The following is a 17,647-nucleotide window of genomic DNA, read 5'->3' on the forward strand; positions in this document are numbered from 1 at the left end:
TTCCAGATTCTTCCATGTCCCTATGAAAGACACGAACTCATCTTTTTTTATGGCTACATAGTATTCCATGGTGTATATGTGCCACATTTTCTTTATCCAGTCTATCGTTGGACATTTGGGTTGGTTCCAGGTCTTTGCTATTGTAAACTGTGCCACAATGAACATACATGTGCATGTGTCTTTATAATAGAACAATTTATAATTCTTTGGGTATATACCCAGTAATGGGAATGCTGGGTATTCCTATTTCTAGGTCCTTGAGGAATCGCCACACTGTCTTCCACAATGGATGCACTAATTTGTACTCCCTCCAACAGTGTCAAAGTGTTCCTGTTTCTCCACATCGTCTCCAGCATCTGTTGTCTCCAGATTTTTTAATGATTGCTGTTCTAACTGGTGTCAGATGGTATCTCAATGTGGTTTTGATTTGCATTTCTCTAATGACCAGTGTTGATGAGCATTTTTTCATATGTTTGTTGGCCTCATAGATGTCTTCTTTTGTAAAGTGGCTGTTCATATCCTTTGCCCACTTTTGGATGGGTTTGTTTGTTTTTTCTTGTAAATCTGTTTTAGTTCTTTGTAGATTCTGGATATTAGCCCTTTGTCAGATGGGTAGATTGCAAAAATTGTTTCCCATTCTGTTGGTTGCCAGTTCACTCTAATGATTGTTTCCTTTGCTGTACAGAAGCTCTGGAGTTTAATTAGATCCCATTTGTCTATTTTGGCTTTTGTTACCATTTCTTTTGGTGTTTTAGCCACAGAGCCCTTGCCTATGCTTATGTCCTGAATGGTTTTGCCTAGGTTTTCTTCTAGGGTTTTTATGGTGTTAGGTCTTATGTTTAAGTCTTCAATCCATCTATTTTTAGTGTAAGGTGTGAGAAAGTGGTCCAGTTTCTGCTTTCTGCACATTGCTAGCCAGTTTTCCCACTTTTTATTAAATAGGGAATCCTTTTCCCATTGCTTGTTTTTCTCAGGTTTGTCAAAGATCAGATGATTGTAGATGTGTGGTGTTGCTGTTCTGCCCTGTTCAGGCAGCTTGCTGAGGCTTTTCAGCCCAGCGAATATTTCCTGTTCTGTGGGTTGTAGAGGGATTGGGTGGAGTGCTGTATCTGAACCAAAGTCCCAGAGGGAGAGATAGAGATTATTCTTAAGTATTTTGCTGTTAATGCTATTATAACTAGAATTTTTTAATGCTATTTTTATTGTTTATTTTTTGTGTTCAGAAATACAACTGATTTTTATATTGACCTTGTATCCTGTTACTGTACTGAACTTATTATTCCTAATAATTTTAAATAAATTTCTTATAATTTTCTGAACATAAGATCATATCAAGTGCGAATAAAATAATTCCACTTCTTTCTTTCAAACAAATAACAATATGGCCAGGTGCAGTGGCTCACCCCTATAATGCAAGCACTTTGGGAGGCTGAGGTGGATGGATCCCTTGAGGTCAGGAGTTTGAGACCAGCCTGGCCAACACACAGAAACCATCTCTACTAAAAATACAAAAAAAAATTAGCTGGGTGTGGTGACAGGTGCCTGCAGTTCTAGTTACTCTGGAGGCTGAAACAGGAGAATTGCTTGAACCCAGGAGGCCGCAGTTGCACTGAACTGAGAACATGCCACTGCACTCCAGCCTGGGGCACAAAGTGAGGCTCCATCCAAAAAAAAAAAAAAAAGCCAGCAAGTATGAAAAAAATCCTCAACATCATTAATTATAAGAGATATGCAAATCAAAACTACCATGAGGTATCATCTTACCCTAGTTAGAATGGCGATTATCAAAAAGTCAAAAATAACAAATGCTGGTGAAGATGTTGGTAAGACTGTAAATAAATATAGCCATTATGGAAAACAGTGTGGAAGGTTTTCAAAAAACTAAAAATAGTATGATCATATGATTGAGTAAACTCACTACTATGTATTTATCCAAAGGAAAGAAAATCAGTATAACCAAGAGACATTTGCACCCCCATGTTTATTGCAGTGCTATTCATAATAGCCAAGATATGTAATCAACCTAAATGTCTAACAACAAACAGATTTTTTAAATGATATATATACAAAATGAAATACTATTCAACCATGAAAAATGAAATATTGTCATCAGTGGCAACATGGGTGAATCTGAACATTGCTATGTTAAGTAAAATAAGTCAGCCATAAAAAGATAAATACTGCATGTTCTCATCCACATGTGGCAGCTAAACAAAAAGAGCTCATAGAAGCAGAGAGTAGAATTATGGTTATCAGAAACTGGGAAAGGTAGAGGAAAGGGAAAATAGGGAGAGAATGGTTAACAGTTACAAAATTACAGCTAGATAAAAGGAATAAATTCTAGAGTTCTACATCACTGTAGGGTGAATATATTAATAATAATTTATTATACAGTTCAAAAAGCTAGAAGAGAGGATTTTGAATGTTTCTTACACAAGTGAATTTTAAATATTTAAGGTTCTAGATACTCTAATCACCCTGATTACATTATTATACATTATATCAAAATATTATTATCCTATACCCATAAACAGTATTATACAATTATTGTGCCAACTAAAAAAGAAGAAAAAAATTATGTTGTACATCTTAAATATATACAATAAAAAATCATTAAATACAGTGAATAAGAAGCATTAAGTTATAATAGCAGACTCAATATAGAGAACCAAAAAAAAAAAGAGTCTACGTTAAAATTTAGTAAGAAAAGCTAGAAGATGATTAAAGGTTATAGCACCCTAACACTATCAGAGAAAGAAACGAAAGCTACGTGTCCATTAAAGAAGGTAAAGTGTGAAAAAAGAATAAATATACCCAAAGAGCAAAATATATAGCTCTAAAATTGGCTGTAATTTTTATCATACTATAGTGATTGAAAGAATCAAAATTATATTGTAAAAATGTAAAAGTATTGGATTATTCTACAAATAGCTTAGAAATAATTCATTATTGCTTATAGAAAAAAAGTAGATAGATCTATAGTTTATGTTAACTACCGTAGAATTCTTCAGGAATCAAAAAAATACATGTAAATCAAATCACAAGAAAATCTTCATATTGTATTAACAAAAGAGCATCTGGCCGGGCGCGGTGGCTCACGCCTGTAATCCCAGCACTTTGGGAGGCCGAGATGGGTGGATCACAAGGTCAAGAGATCGAGATCATCCTGGCCAACACGGTGAAACCCTGTTTCTACTAAAAATACAAAAAAAATTAGCCAGGCATGGTGGCACGTGCCTGTGGTCACAGATACTCAGGAGGCTGAGGCGGAAGAATCGCTTGAATCCAGGAGGTGGAGGTTGCAGTAAGCCGAGATTGTGCCACTGCACTCCAGCCTGGTGACAGAGCAAGACTCCGTCTAAAAAAAAAAAGAGCATCTAACTGTATGAGGATAAGATTTTTAAGAAATGTGTTTAGGTAAATAAATAAGCAATAAATGCTAATTTAGGTAGAAAGGCAAAACTGTAAATATAGAATGAAAAAAAAAGACTGAACGATGACACTAAATGATATAATTTCAAAAAGTAATTGAAGCTGCATAAGATGCAAGATTTTAATCTTAATCACATTATTGTATTAATAAGAAATAATATAAATATACTAAATATCCAAAAATGGAAATCAATTGTTTTAAAAAGAAAAAAGTGGTAAATGTCATTAGTGGAATTGAATCTCTAATGAAACAAGTAAATTACATAAACATGATAACTGAAATTCAGATAAAGAGATAAAAATAGAATTTCTAATAATAAAATATATTTTCTAACAATTATGATATTTTACACAGCAATTTTAATATTTTAATAATTGAATTAAAATTAGTGATATTAAGGAAACTTAAAAATAACAAGTATAATTTATGAATAATCAGAATACCTAAATAGATCAATATATGAAATAAAAAGAAAAACTTGTCAGAGACTATCTCCCTCTAAATGGTGCTTATATGGGACAATTAAATCTATTACTAAACAATTATAGCTTTTTTATTTTATTTTATTTTTGAGACAAAGTCTCACTCTGTCGCCCAGGCTGGAGTGCAGTGATGCAATCTCAGCTCACTGCAACCTCTGCCTCTGGGATTCAAGTAATTCTCTGCCTCAGCCTCCCAAGTAGCTGGGATTACAGGTGCCCACCACCATGCCTGGTTAATTTTTTTGTATTTTTAGTAGAGACGGGGTTTCACCATCTTGGCCACGGTGGTCTTGAACTCCTGACCTCATGATCCACCCCCCTTGGCCTCCCACAGTGCTAGGATTACAGGCATGAGCCACCGTGCCTGTCTTGCTTTTTTATTTTTAAACAGAAGATAATTCGTGTAAGATACAATTGATTTCTGAGCATAGAGGGAAAAGTATTTTAGGCTTATTTTACAGGGTATTACATTTGTTTTGTAAAAACCTAAGTCATTTATTTAAATATTTTTTAAGTTTTAATATGTGCCCAGATACAGCAAGGCACATATTAAGACTTAAGTCTTAATATCTGTAAGTAAGCAATGGAGTATAATAATTGCTGTAAGGAAGTAGATAATGGAAGCCTGAGTTAGTGTAAAAGCAGAAATTTAACAAATTGATTTCTAAAATAGAAGGCAAAATTGGTAGAATATGCCAATTGATAAAGGTGTGATGAAAAGAGTAGTCAAAGGTGTTGAAACAACAAATTCTTTCATCTCCAAAAACTATAAACCAAGTGTTTTGGTGGGGGGGGTGTTCATTGTTTGTTTTTTATTGGCTACCACTTTTCTTCTAATTTAAGAAAACAATTTTAAGTGTTACTTAAAATACGCCCATTTGTTTACTATCCACCAAGTTAAGCAAACAGGCATTAAATTAAAGACACATTACCTGAGTGTGTGGATCTACATTCTTAGGTGTCTTGCCGGCATTGTATCTGGGGTACATATAACTGAACAACATGCATATAAATTATGGCTTTTTACTTAATCAGATCTGTGGCATTACTGACATCATCACAGCCCTGTAGCTTCCACATGACACTTTTAAAACCTTCAATAATTTTATTTGTCCAGTCTTAAGCAAATATTATATTAACTAACGCTACAGCTCAGATGCTAACATCAACATAGAAGAATCCACACAGCCTCTACCATGTCAAAAGTGAGATAACTTTAGTCCACCAGCTATGTCTCTGCCAATTCACCTTTCAGTTCTTGGGAATACTATTTTCTGAATTTCTTCTCCACTCATGTTTAATTGTGGATATTTCTTCAGCTTAGTCAATTTCTCTCTTCTTCTAGATAACTCCCACTCATTTACTATCCCCAGTAAGTTTTCTGACCAATATTCAAATTAGACAATGTGCTATACTCTTATGGCATTCTGCATTATCTAATCAGATCTCTAACACAAATTATATGTAGGTCTAAAAATCACAGATATCCAACATGAGTACTTAGAAAAACTCTAAACACAGCCTTCCATAAGTCCAACAAGGAATCTAACTTCGAAGCCAAGTGGCAAAAAATCTAGAATTTATTCCTTGTTTTCCTCATTCCTTCATTTGTGACATAGCAAAATTCTTAACTGTTTTGAAAACTAGTTTTTACATCTGTGAAAAAGAAAATTACTTGAAAATGCTTATGGACAAAGTCCAAGGAATAAGCAGAATAAAAATTATCAACTTTCTATGAAGAAAATAAACTTTTCTCATTGACTCTTTAGAATTATCTTTCTGATTAGGCTGAGTTACAAATTCAGGCAGTTCGTTACCATGGGAAGCAGAGACTTCAGGAATTAATTAAAACTCATTTGTTTCAACCCATTTATTCAGCAAGTATTTATTGAGCACTTATCTGTGCTAAAAAACCTTACAAGTGATGAGAAAACAATGATGAACAAAGCAGACTCTAAACAGGTCTTCAGTGACCTAATGGAAAAGACAAACATAAAAACAAAGAATATAAGAAATCACCTTATTCAAGTTGTGAATAGCCCTAAAATTAAAAAACTACATGCTGTCATGAAAATGTATGCAAGTGTTACTAATCTAGTGTGCAGGATTAAAGAAGGAATATCTGAGGAAGGAATTTTAATTGAAGCCTAAACAGGAGTTGTCAAGCAAAGAATAGTAAAGAGAAGGAACAAGGAAAAATTCGGTTTATTTGAGGGGCTGAAACCAGGCAAGTATGACAACTCTACTATCGCAATTCACTTGCAGTAGTATCAATTTGCCCTGTGGGGTCACCTTTGCCAGGTTCTCCAAAATACAGAACTAACTTCATCAACATTCCAGGAATACTTTTTCAACTGAGTATGTAGGGGAGACAGGTGAGTTTAGGACACAAACAAGACAATGGCTCAATGCATCAGGGAATGTAAGCTGGCTAGAGAAGGAAGAAAGAAAAAGTTAGGGCTGATAGCTTGAAGGAATATATTTCTGATGAAGTTTGGATATGCATGAACGTATTGAGAACATATGGTTTGGCAGGTATTTTCATTGGACAGAGTATAAGAAGGTACCTAAGATGAAATTTCTGCCTTCAAGGAGTTCATAATAATGGCAGCAGGAGGCAGACAAATCCTAGGCAGACAGTGGTGGGTCCCTGGTGAAACCCCATCTTCAAACTAAAGACAGTTTAAAGCCTGAAACACAAGCTAAAAGTCTTGGGTAAATCCACAGACTGGATTGAGAACCTCTCTTCCCATGTGGTGCACCTTCCTCTGATTGATCCTTACCCTTCACCTGTTTTACATATACTTACCCTTCCCTAATTGGTTTTTTACATTGTCATGCCCACTTTTAATGCTTTTGTTTTAGCCTTTTCTGCATACTCTCAGCCCAATCAGCATGCACTCCCCATTCTGAGTCCATAAAAGCCCCAGATCCAGCCACACACAGAGAGAAACCACCCAACTTCTGGTGGGGGTCCATCCTTATGTTCCATCTCTGCTGAGAGCTATTTCGTTGCTCAATAAAATTCTTCTCTGCCCTCCTCACCCATTGATTTTCAGTGTGATCTTATTTTTGGACATGGGACAAGAACTTGGGACCCACCAAATGCAGGTATACTGAAGGCTGTAACAATTGTGGCCCTCAGCCCTCTGATGGCAGAGGGCAGTCACCCATGCAACAGGAAGCAGCAGTGGAGCCAACCCAGACCCAGAGTCATAGACTGGAGCAAGGCAAGGGACTGACAGAGCTGCTAACTTGCTGCCATCCATTGGGCTCCAGACAGCAGGACTAAAAGAGCTAATTAGCACACTATAACATCTCTGAGGCTTCTGGGTCAGGGCACCACTGCCTGGGTGCCACCAAGTTCCTTTTGTCTGGATGCCAGAGTCCATTATAAGAGAAGCTTGAGACACTTTTGGTCCCTGATCTAGCCACAAGCCCTGCATAGAGCCCCCTACAGTGCTGGCACTCTAAACAGCTGGCCAAACCCCACACTTTCTCACTCACACACCTTCTACTGCCAGGGGCTAAGTGTGCAGTCACAGCTGCTGCAGCATTTGCACCAGAGAGCAGGCCGGGAATGGCCCAGCAGGCTGAATGTATGGGGCATCTTCTGCAACAAACCCAGGCCTGAGCAAGACCTGGGCAGGGGTATCACCAGCCAGAGATCTGGCTGGCAAAAGTGGCTGAGAAAAATTCTGCGCCAATAACATAGCTGTGGATAGATAAATGTATAAGCAAATAAATATGCCAATTTTTAGTAGTGGCATAAATAAAGCAGCCTCTGCATATGTCTCTTCTGAATTGGCTGCAGGGCACTGCAGAGAACAAAGAAAATGTCAACATACACCACACACACATACCACACACTCACATACACACAGGTTCTTATCTCAGAATGCCAATTTTACTCTTTACTTCTTCCTCCCGGGTAATTTAACATGTCTGTCTTGATTCAATGTATGTCTTCTTTTACAATGGAGATCTTAAGAAATAGGTGTTGTTCCTCATGTTCTCACTCATAGGCGGCTGTTGAACAATGAGAACACATGGACACAGGGAGGGGAGCATCACACACTGGGGTCTGTTGTGGGGGAATAGGGGAGGAACAGTGGGGGGTAGGAAGTTGGTGGGGGATAACATGGGGAGAAATGCCAGATATAGGTGATGGGGATGGAGGCAGCAAACCACATTGCCGTGTATGTACCTATGCAACAATCCTGCATGTTCTTCACATGTACCTCAGAACCTAAAGTGCAATTTTATATATATATATATATATATATATATATATATATATATATATATATATAAAAGAAGAAAGAAAGAAATAAGTGTTGTTATCTTGGGACAGTTTCCTAACAGGAACATGAATAAATCCTACCCAACTCCAACACACACTCCACCCACACCAGGTTTTCTTGTATGTAAAATAAAGCAAAAACAAAAACAGGACACTGAGTATGGCAACATAAAAGAAAAATATCACTTCTGGAATTATTTGCTCTAAGAGTCAGGGGAGTGCAAATAAAGTGTAATTAAACATAAATAAAATATAAACAAATGTAAATAAAGTGTAAAGCTCTTAGTTTTACAGAAGGTCTCTCTTTTTATTTAAGTCTTGCATTCTCTACAATGACCCTAAGGAAGGACGTACCTAGGCATGACCCTGAGGACAGTGGAAACATTGAAGAGTTTCAAGGTACAAAGTGTCATAATCATATGTGAATTGTAAAATGATCATTCTGGCTTTTATAGTGAGAGTGGATTGGATAGACCAAGATTGGAACCACTTCAAAAAGATTTTGGAATACTCTCTGAGAGACAGATAATGGATTAGAGCCTAGTCAAGCTCAACAGCCCTAATAAAGGTAATGTTATGTATATATCCACTGGAATAATTTAGAAGCACTTCAAACTCAAATATTTAACTTAATGTTATCGCCGGGCGCGGTGGCTCACGCCTGTAATCCCAGCACTTTGGGAGGCCGAGGTGGGTGGATCACGAGGTCAAGAGATCGAGACCATCCTGGTCAACATGGTGAAACCCCGTCTCTACTAAAAATACAAAAAATCAGCTGGGCATGGTGGCACGTGCCTGTAATCCCAGCTACTCAGGAGGCTCAGGCAGGAGAATTGCCTGAACCCAAGAGGCGGAGGTTGCGGTGAGCCGAGATCGCGCCATTGCACTCCAGCCTGGGTAACAAGAGCGAAACTCCGTCTCAAAAACAAAAACAAAACAAACAAAAAAAAAACTTAATGTTGATTTAATTTTCTTTGAGAGTAACAGAATAAATAAAGAGTAAATGATAGATTTCTTGCTTGGAAATTTCTGTTTTTCATACTGCCATTTACCAATTAGGAAGACAAAAGAAATAGGTGGTTTTTTTGTTTGTTTGATTTTTGAGAGAGAGGGGGCAGGGAAAGTTCGTAAGTTTCTAGGTAAATTTTGGAAAAATTAACTTTAAGTAGCTTGTAAACCAATTGTGTGAGTAGATACCCAGAAAGTTATTGGCTAAGAGTGTAGATTCTGGAATCATTCAAATCTGGGTTAGATCCTAGATCTATTAATTATCTCTCTGTAATCTTTGTAAGTTTTGGTTTCCTCGTTTGTAAACCAAATTAACTAATATTATCCTCTCATAATTATTTTCTTAATTAAATATACAAATACTTATAAAATATAGATCCAAGGTTATGGAAAAACCAAGTTTGGAATTTTCTTAGAGCATACAATTAAAGTAGATACAAAGTATAAGCAACTCTAGTGATAAGAGGTGGATAAGAGAAAAAAGTCAAGGGCACAGAAGGAAGCATTAATAAGGTAGAGAATCTGAACTGAAGAAGTGTGAAGCTGTGTGTTTGAGAATTATAGTATAAAGGATTGATAACTACTTAATAAGGAAAGGCAAAAGGCTTTGCCTTTAATTCATAAGCTGAGAAACACGGGGCTGAATTTGCATGTTAGGAAATAACCTATCCTTCAAATATGTTGGTTAGCATTAGGAAAAATATAAGCTTTAGTTTTAGTGCTCTACTGTGTTCACACAAGTGGTGAAAAAACTAAATCAAGAAAATCCTCTATTTTCTAGATGTTTATAAGATTTTTCTTTCTTCCCTCTTCCTCTTGTCTATACTTTGCACATAGGTAAAAAGCAGAAATTTCAAATTAATAAGAGTTACATCTTTATCTTTTTACCGTCCTATGTTACAAAAAATTTCACCAAATCAATTTTATGTATATTCTCCTTCAGTGTCCACTTATTGTGACTTCTTCAAAGAGAAGAGGAGAATAAATTTGTCCTGGATTTGCTTTGTTTTCACTCCATAAACAATAGGATTTAGAGCAGGAGGGATGGCCACGTAGAGGTTGGCAAACAGGATAAGTACATTTCGAGGGACACTGTGCCCAAAGCGATGAGCAAGGATGGAGAAGAAGGCAGGGGTGTAAAACATGAGGATGACACAGACATGGGAACCACAGGTGCTGAGGGCTTTTTGGCGGGCACCCTGGGATGAGAGTTGGAACACAGCATGAAGGATGAAGGCATAGGAAACAGCAATAAAGATCACATCTGAGATAACAGTCATGAGAGGTACAGCAAACCCATACCAGATGTTGATAGAGATGTCTGCAGACGAAAGCCAAGCAACACCTATGTGCTCACAGTATGTGTGTGGGATGGTATGTGTCCTGCAAAAGGGCAACCGTTTTAGCAGAAAAACATCTGGCAGGATGATGGAGAAGCTTCTCACAACAATGCTCACCATAAGCTTGACGATCACCTGAGGAGTCAGGATGGTGGTATATCTCAAGGGGAAGCAGATGGCAACAAAGCGATCAAATGCCATGGCCAGCAGGATGGCTGAGTCCACCACAAAGGTGAAGTGGAGAAAAAACATCTGAATGAGACAACCAGAAAAGGTTATTTCTTGGGAGCCAAGCCAGAAGTTACTGAGCAGTTTAGGCACTGTGGCAGTGGACAGGAGGAGGTCTGTGGTGGCCAGCATAGAGAGGAAGAAAAACATGGGCTCATGGAGGCTGTGTTCAATTGCAATGAGGTAGAGAAGGATGCAATTGCCCACAACAGCCACAACATAGATGACACAAAAGGGAATCCCAATCCACATGTGGAACTTCTCCAGGCCAGGTATTCCAACAAGGATAAAGGAGCTGGGGTTGTAACAACTCAAGTTATACATGGTCTCTTCAGTCTGGGATCCACAGGTTCTTGAACCCTGAAGACAAACCAACTGTCAGAATGAGCTGTGAAACCTACAGTGTTTAACCCAGGTGTTGAACATTGCTGAGGACTGCAACTGTCACACCCAGTGTAACCACCTGAAGCTCCTCCTGTTCCAGGAAGAGCTGGTACCTGTAAAACGGACCCTTCTCTTGGCATAAGATCCTTCACTTGTCCCTTCTCTTTGGCATCACACCCACCTCATTTCTTTATTTTGTTTAGATATTTCTTTAGATATTTACTTTCTTTATTTACTAATAAACCTATGAAATGGTTATTTTTGTAGGTCAGCAATTTCATATGATTAAATGTAATTCACTGTTTTCTTTTTTCAATGCAGATTATTAAGGATAGACTCAGGTTTTAAAAACAGGAAAAACCAAGCATAAGGAGAAGGAGTGGGGAGACAGGGTAGGGAGAGAGAATAATAAAAATATTAAAAATATCAAGCTGGATGACGATGAGCTATGAGAAAAGGGGAGCAACTGACTTTTATAGAGCAAATACATTTCAGACAATGGGTCTGATCAAATTAACTGAAGAATGTGGATAAAGCAAAAGAAAAAATAATAAAAGGAATAAAAAATAAAAGGCAGATTCCAGTGCTGTGTGTTTTGGTAGAGTTTCGTTTCATTGGGATTGAAATATGGTTCAGAGTGTATGTTTTCTGGGATTGTTAATATGAGAGAAAGCATGTATCAGAAAACACACAGGGACAAGTGAACAGCATTACCCTGACTCAAGCAGAGAGCAGTGAGTTCAGAGGATAATTTATGACTTGAAGGTCAATGTCCTAAGCTCTGGAGGATCTCTGATGTTAACAAAGGAGGCAACTTTACCACTCCATGAGTTTGAAAATGTCTACATAACAGAGAACACCAAGGGCAATTAGTCCTAGGTAAAGTCAGCACAGCAGATTCATATCTTCTAAAGATAAAATAAAGAATAATAAAAGAAATTTTACCCCAATGTTCTCAGTTATGGCCTGCCAGTTCTTGGACTTCATCTGTGAGAACCTCCAGCTTTGCATTAAACAGAGGCCACCCCTGAAGGTAGCTTTTACATTGAAAACACCCTTTGAGTTTTAACTTTGCTATTGTGACCTATTTTATAGAGTACTTTTGTAAAAGAAAGAAAATCAGGGGCATGATACCAGGGAACCACAACATTAGAGAGGCACCCCAGAACACGAGCCATAGTTTGGGTCTTACCTTCCCCAACATATTTACAAAGTCCTTCAAAAAGCGTTTAAGGAAAGAGTGGATTTTGTGCACTATCACACCAGCTCTATATTATTATGTTTGGTGAGGATCTGTAGCCTTCTTCATAAGGAAGGGCAGGTCAAGCCAAGTAGGTTTAGTGACATCTGCCAAGTCCCTAGTCAAAGCTTTACATGGGTGAGCTTCCCTCCCTTAATTTTGTCACTGACAGTCATTAATTAGCTGAAGTGGGCATATTATATTTTCCTACGAGACATGTAACTAGTTCTCACTGCCCAAAGGCAACCCTCTGAATGAAAGTCTGTTCCAAGTTATATCTCCTGGTCTGATGCAGACTGAACTCTTACCGGCACTGAGCTTATGGGAATAACATGTATCAGCAGAGTCTTCATGAAGTCCTCCCTAAAATGGTGGTCACATGATCTCTTGTGGTCTAAAAAGTAGTAGACTAAAATGAACTATGAAAAAAAAGATCTCTATAATTTGTGCTAAATTGCAGTTGTCCTTCTTGGAGCACATTTCGCCAGGGTTACAGGTAATACATTTAAAGGTGAAAAAAATTAATAACTAATTATTAAAACTATGAAGGAAAGCCTAAGAAAATATCCAAACTGAGGTTTGTTGGTTCAGCCAAATCTTATTCTGATCTCATTTCCTCTACCCAAAGAGCTCTTTCAGCTCACTGCAGCCTCTGCCTCCCAGGCTCAAGTGATCCTCCCATCTCAGCCTCCTGAGTAGCTGGGGCTATAGGTATGTGTCACTATACCTAGCTAATTGCTGTATATTTTTTTTTTATAGAGAGGGGGTCTCACCATGTTGCCCAGGCTGGTCTCAAACTCCTGAACTAGAGCAATCCTCCCACCTCAAACTCCCAAAGTGCTGAGATTAAAGGGATGTGCCACAGCACCTAATCCCTCTTTCATTCTGAGTTTCCTTTTGCACTACTGGTCACATAAGCTGGTCTACACATGAAGTCAGTATTCTCCCACCATTGTTTATTTCCTTATTATAGAATCATTTGTGTCATAAAAACCTCTTTCTCCCAGGGTCGTGTCTTCCAGAACACAACCTCTATTTGAACATTGATTAAACTAAAGGCTCTGTTATTAGATAAAATCAAAGAGCCAGTGTAGGGTTTTTCTTCTCACTAACTGACTGCAGTTTTTTACTTACCAGGCCCTCTTCTCTTCTGGGTCACATAATTAGTAGGAAGTATCTATTTAAAAGGATGCAAACAAAATTTTAGGCTGAGGAGAATTCTGCTAAGAGATAAAATGAAAACATTTATTCAGTTTCTCATGTTCCCAGGAGATGACAGTTTGTCCTCTATTTTCTAGTACCACATAAGGGATGGGACTAACCATATTAACTATGTTCCCTTCAGATGGAATGTATCTTGGGATTTTAGTAGTAGCTTGTGGATATCAGATTCCTGGGAGAGTCAGCCTAACACAAATCAAACTCAGTCAGTTCAGATAGAATTCTCAAAAGCATAAGAATTTTTCTGTATGTTCAGTATTCTTTAATTAGTGTATTTGTATAAAATTGCACCAATACTATACAAATACAATTGGGATTTTTCTATATACTTGATTTTGGAAGGTAAATCCTCCAATTATTTATTTATTTATTTTTACACTTAGCATTGTCAAGAAAGTTTCATAATCAGTTCTTAATTGGCACACACACAGACACACACACACACATATGCACACTTTTAGATTGCATTAAATCTTTTTTTAATCACTAAAATATTTTAGGGAAATATTTGATATGTGTATAATACTGTATATTCATACTACAAATATTTTAAATATTATGTATCATCTCATTAATATAGCCTCTTTTGATTTCCTCAATAATAGATTAAAATGTCCATATGTTCTATATGTTCTTAAAACATGCAAATACCTCCCTTTTTCAGAAGTAGGATGTATCAGTGTCCTATACTCACTATACAAAAATTATCACAAACTTCACAGCTTAACATGACACAAATGTATTATGAACTATAGTTCTGTAGTTCAGGAGTCTGGATGAGTCTCACTGGACTAAAGCGAGGTGTATGGAAAAGAGCATGCCTTTTGGAATACACTAGAAGAAAATTTGATTCCTTGCTTTTTCTAGCCGCTAGAAGTTTCTTTTCTTTCCTCTTCAAAGCCAGCAATGTTACTAATATATTTCTGCCATAGTCATATTTTCCTCTGAATTTCTCATTCTCACTTCCTCTTCTGCTTTTAAGAACTTTTATCATTGTATCTGGGCAATTCAGATAAACCAGAATAATCTATGGTTTAGCCATTAGTTTAAGATTAATCAATTAGTTTCATCAGAATTTCATCTGATGATTCTCTTTTGCCATGTAATCCAACATAATCACAGTTTCTAGAGTTTGGGATGAGAATTTCTACTGGAGGACATTACTCTGCATAGTTTCATCATTTGTAAATTAAATTTGCCACACTTATTACTCTAATTGTTTTTTAATTAAACTTTTATTTTAGATACAGGGGCACATGTGCAGGTTTGCTACTTGGTATATGGCACCCAAATGGGAGTATAGTACCAAACAGGTAGTTTTTCAGCTCATATCTCTGTCCCTCCCTGTCCCCCTAGTAGTCCACAGAATCTATTGTTTTCATGTTTATGTCCATGTGTGCTCAGTGGTTGCCTCCCACTTATAAGTGAGAACATGCAGGATTTAGTTTTCTGTTCTTGCATTAATTTGCTTTGGATTATAGCCCCCAACTCATGTTGCTACAAAGGACATGATATCATTGCTTCTTATGGCTGCATAGTATCCATATTTTCTTTATCTTTATCTAATCCACCATTGATAGGCACCTAGGTTGATTCCATGTCTGCTATTATAAATAGCACAGCAATGAACATTTGAATGCATGTGTCTATTTTCCCTGGAGTGTATACACAGTAATGCGTCCAATGGTAGCTCTGTTTTAAGTCCTTTGCGAAATTCCCAAACTGCTTTCCACAGTGGCTGAACTAAGTTACATTGCCACCAAAGGCATACAAGTATTCTCTTTTCTCTGCAGCCTTGCTACATCCATTGGGGTTTTTTTTGTTTGTTTGTTTCGGACTTTTTAAGAATAGCCATTCAGATGACTGTGAAGTGGTATCTCATAGTAGTTTTGATATGCGTTTCTCTGATAATTAGTGATATTGAACATTTTTTCATATGTTTGTTGGCTGCTTGTATGTATTCTTTTGAGAAGTGTCTGTGCATGTCTTTTGCCCATTTTTATTTTGATTATTTGTTTCTTGTTTGTTGATTTGTTTAAAATTCTTATGGATTCTGGATACTAGACTTTTGTCAGATGCATAGTTTGCAAATATTTTCTCCTATTCTGTAGGTAGCCTGCTTACTCCATTGACAGTTTCTTTTGCTGTGCAGGAGCTCTTTATGTCCCACTTGTCCATTTTCGGTTTTGTTACCAATTGTTTTGTGGGACTTAGCCAAAAATTCTTTGCCAAGGCTGATGTCAACAGGGTATTTCCTTAGTTTTCTTCTGGGACATTTATAGTTTTAGATGTTACATTTAAATCTTTTCCCTCTTTTTTTGAGACAGGGTCTTGTCTGTCACTCAGGCTAGAGTGCAATGCTGCAATCACAGCTCTCTGCAGCCTCAACCTCCCAGGCTTGAGTGATCCTCCTACCTCAGCCTCCCAAGTAGCTTGAAGTACAGGTGCAGGATACCGGACACCAAAGCCAACTAATTTTTAAATTTTTTTAAGACGTGGGGTCTCCCTATGTTGCCGTGGCTGACCTGAAACTCTTGGGCTCAAGCAATCCTCTTGTCTCAGCCTCCAAAAGTGCTGGGATTATAAGCAAGAGTGATGACACCCAGCCTTTAATCCATTTTGAATTATTTTTATATGGTGAAAGTTAAGTGTCCAGTTTCATTCTCCTGCACATGGCTAACCAGTTATCCCAACACATTATTGAATAGGGAGTTATTTCTCATTGCTTGTTTTTTGTAAGCCCTGTTTGAAGATTAGATAGCTGTTGGTGTGCAGCCTTATTTCTGAGTTTTCTATTTAGTTCCATTGATCTATGTGTCCATTTTTGTGCTACCATGCTGTTTTGGTTACTGCAGCTTTAATATAGTTTGAAGTCAGATTAAATGATGCCTCCAGTTTTATTATATTTGCTTAGAATTGCCTTGGCTATTCTGTGAAGAAAGATGTTGGTAGTTTGATGGGAATAGTATTGAATCTGTAAATTTATTTAGACAGTATGGCAATTTTAATAACATTATTCTTTCAATCCATGAGCATGGAATGTTTTTCCACTTATTTGTGTCATCTTGTGAAATCTGCTGGTTTCTTTCAGCAGTATTTTGTAGCTCTCCTTGTAGAGATCTTTTACCTCTTTGCTTAGCTGTATTCCTAGGTATTTTATTTTCTTTGCTGCTATTGTAAATAGGATTGTGTTAACGTGACTCTCAACCTGGATATTATTGTTGTATAGAAATGCTACTGATTTTTGTGCATTGGTTTTGTATCCTGAAACCTTGTTGAAATTGTCAGTTCTAGTAGCCTTTTGGCCAAGGGTTCAGGGTTTTCTAAATGTAGAATCACATCATCAGTGAAGAGAGATAATTTGACTTCTTCTTCTTCTATTTGAATTCATTGTATTTCTTTATCTTGCCTGACTTCTCTGGCTAGAACTTCCAGTATTAATGTCAAATAGGAGTCCTGAAAGTAGGCATTTCTTTCTTCTTTCAGTTTTCAAAGGAAATGCTTCCAGCTTCTGCCCATTCAGTATAATGTTGGCTGTGGGGTTTCCATAGATGGTCCTTATTATCTTGAGGTTTTTTTTTTTTTTAATGCCTAATTTGTTGAGGATTTTTATCATAAAGGAATGTTAGACATTATTGAAAGCTTTTTTTGCATCTATGTAAATGATCATATAGTTTTTGCCTTTTAATTGTGGAGTGGAGAAAAACATAGTTTTGTCTCCATGTTTGGTTGATAAGCCTGGTCTGCTGGTTGATGATGCTTTTTTGTCAAGTGTAGAGATCTCTCTAGTGAGCATACACAAGGGTAATAAAATTTATTAGGAAAAGAACTGATTTTATCCAAATTTATTTTCTCCCAAATATCCACTGAGGGGCTGGTTTTATATTCCAGCCCAAGAAGTACTAAAATGATCACATTGTTAGCTATAGCTCAGACTATGCCTGGCTGTAGTCAGGTGGGTTTACAGTCTTACAACACGCCCTTGTAAAATGATGTCCCTAACAGCAA

General features: G+C 37.2%; 1 protein-coding gene across 1 annotated transcript; it reads right to left on the reverse strand.

The window, feature by feature from the left end:
- Positions 1-9,192: 9,192 nt before the first annotated feature.
- Positions 9,193-11,129, reverse strand: LOC108288293 (olfactory receptor 52H1-like). Its single transcript, XM_017507177.2, has one exon. The coding sequence runs from the start codon at positions 11,116-11,118 to the stop codon at positions 10,177-10,179; it is 942 nt and encodes a 313-aa protein (XP_017362666.1). The 5' UTR covers positions 11,119-11,129; the 3' UTR covers positions 9,193-10,176.
- Between the last annotated feature and the right edge of the window lie 6,518 nt (positions 11,130-17,647).

The sequence above is a fragment of the Cebus imitator genome, unplaced genomic scaffold (assembly GCF_001604975.1).
Source record: "Cebus imitator isolate Cc_AM_T3 unplaced genomic scaffold, Cebus_imitator-1.0 Scaffold370, whole genome shotgun sequence".
Taxonomy (NCBI): domain Eukaryota; kingdom Metazoa; phylum Chordata; class Mammalia; order Primates; family Cebidae; genus Cebus; species Cebus imitator.

Coding starts and splice junctions, on each gene's coding strand:
- LOC108288293 (XM_017507177.2), bottom strand. CDS start 11,118: ATGTATAACTTGAGTTGTTACAACCCCAGCTCCTTTATCCTTGTTGGA.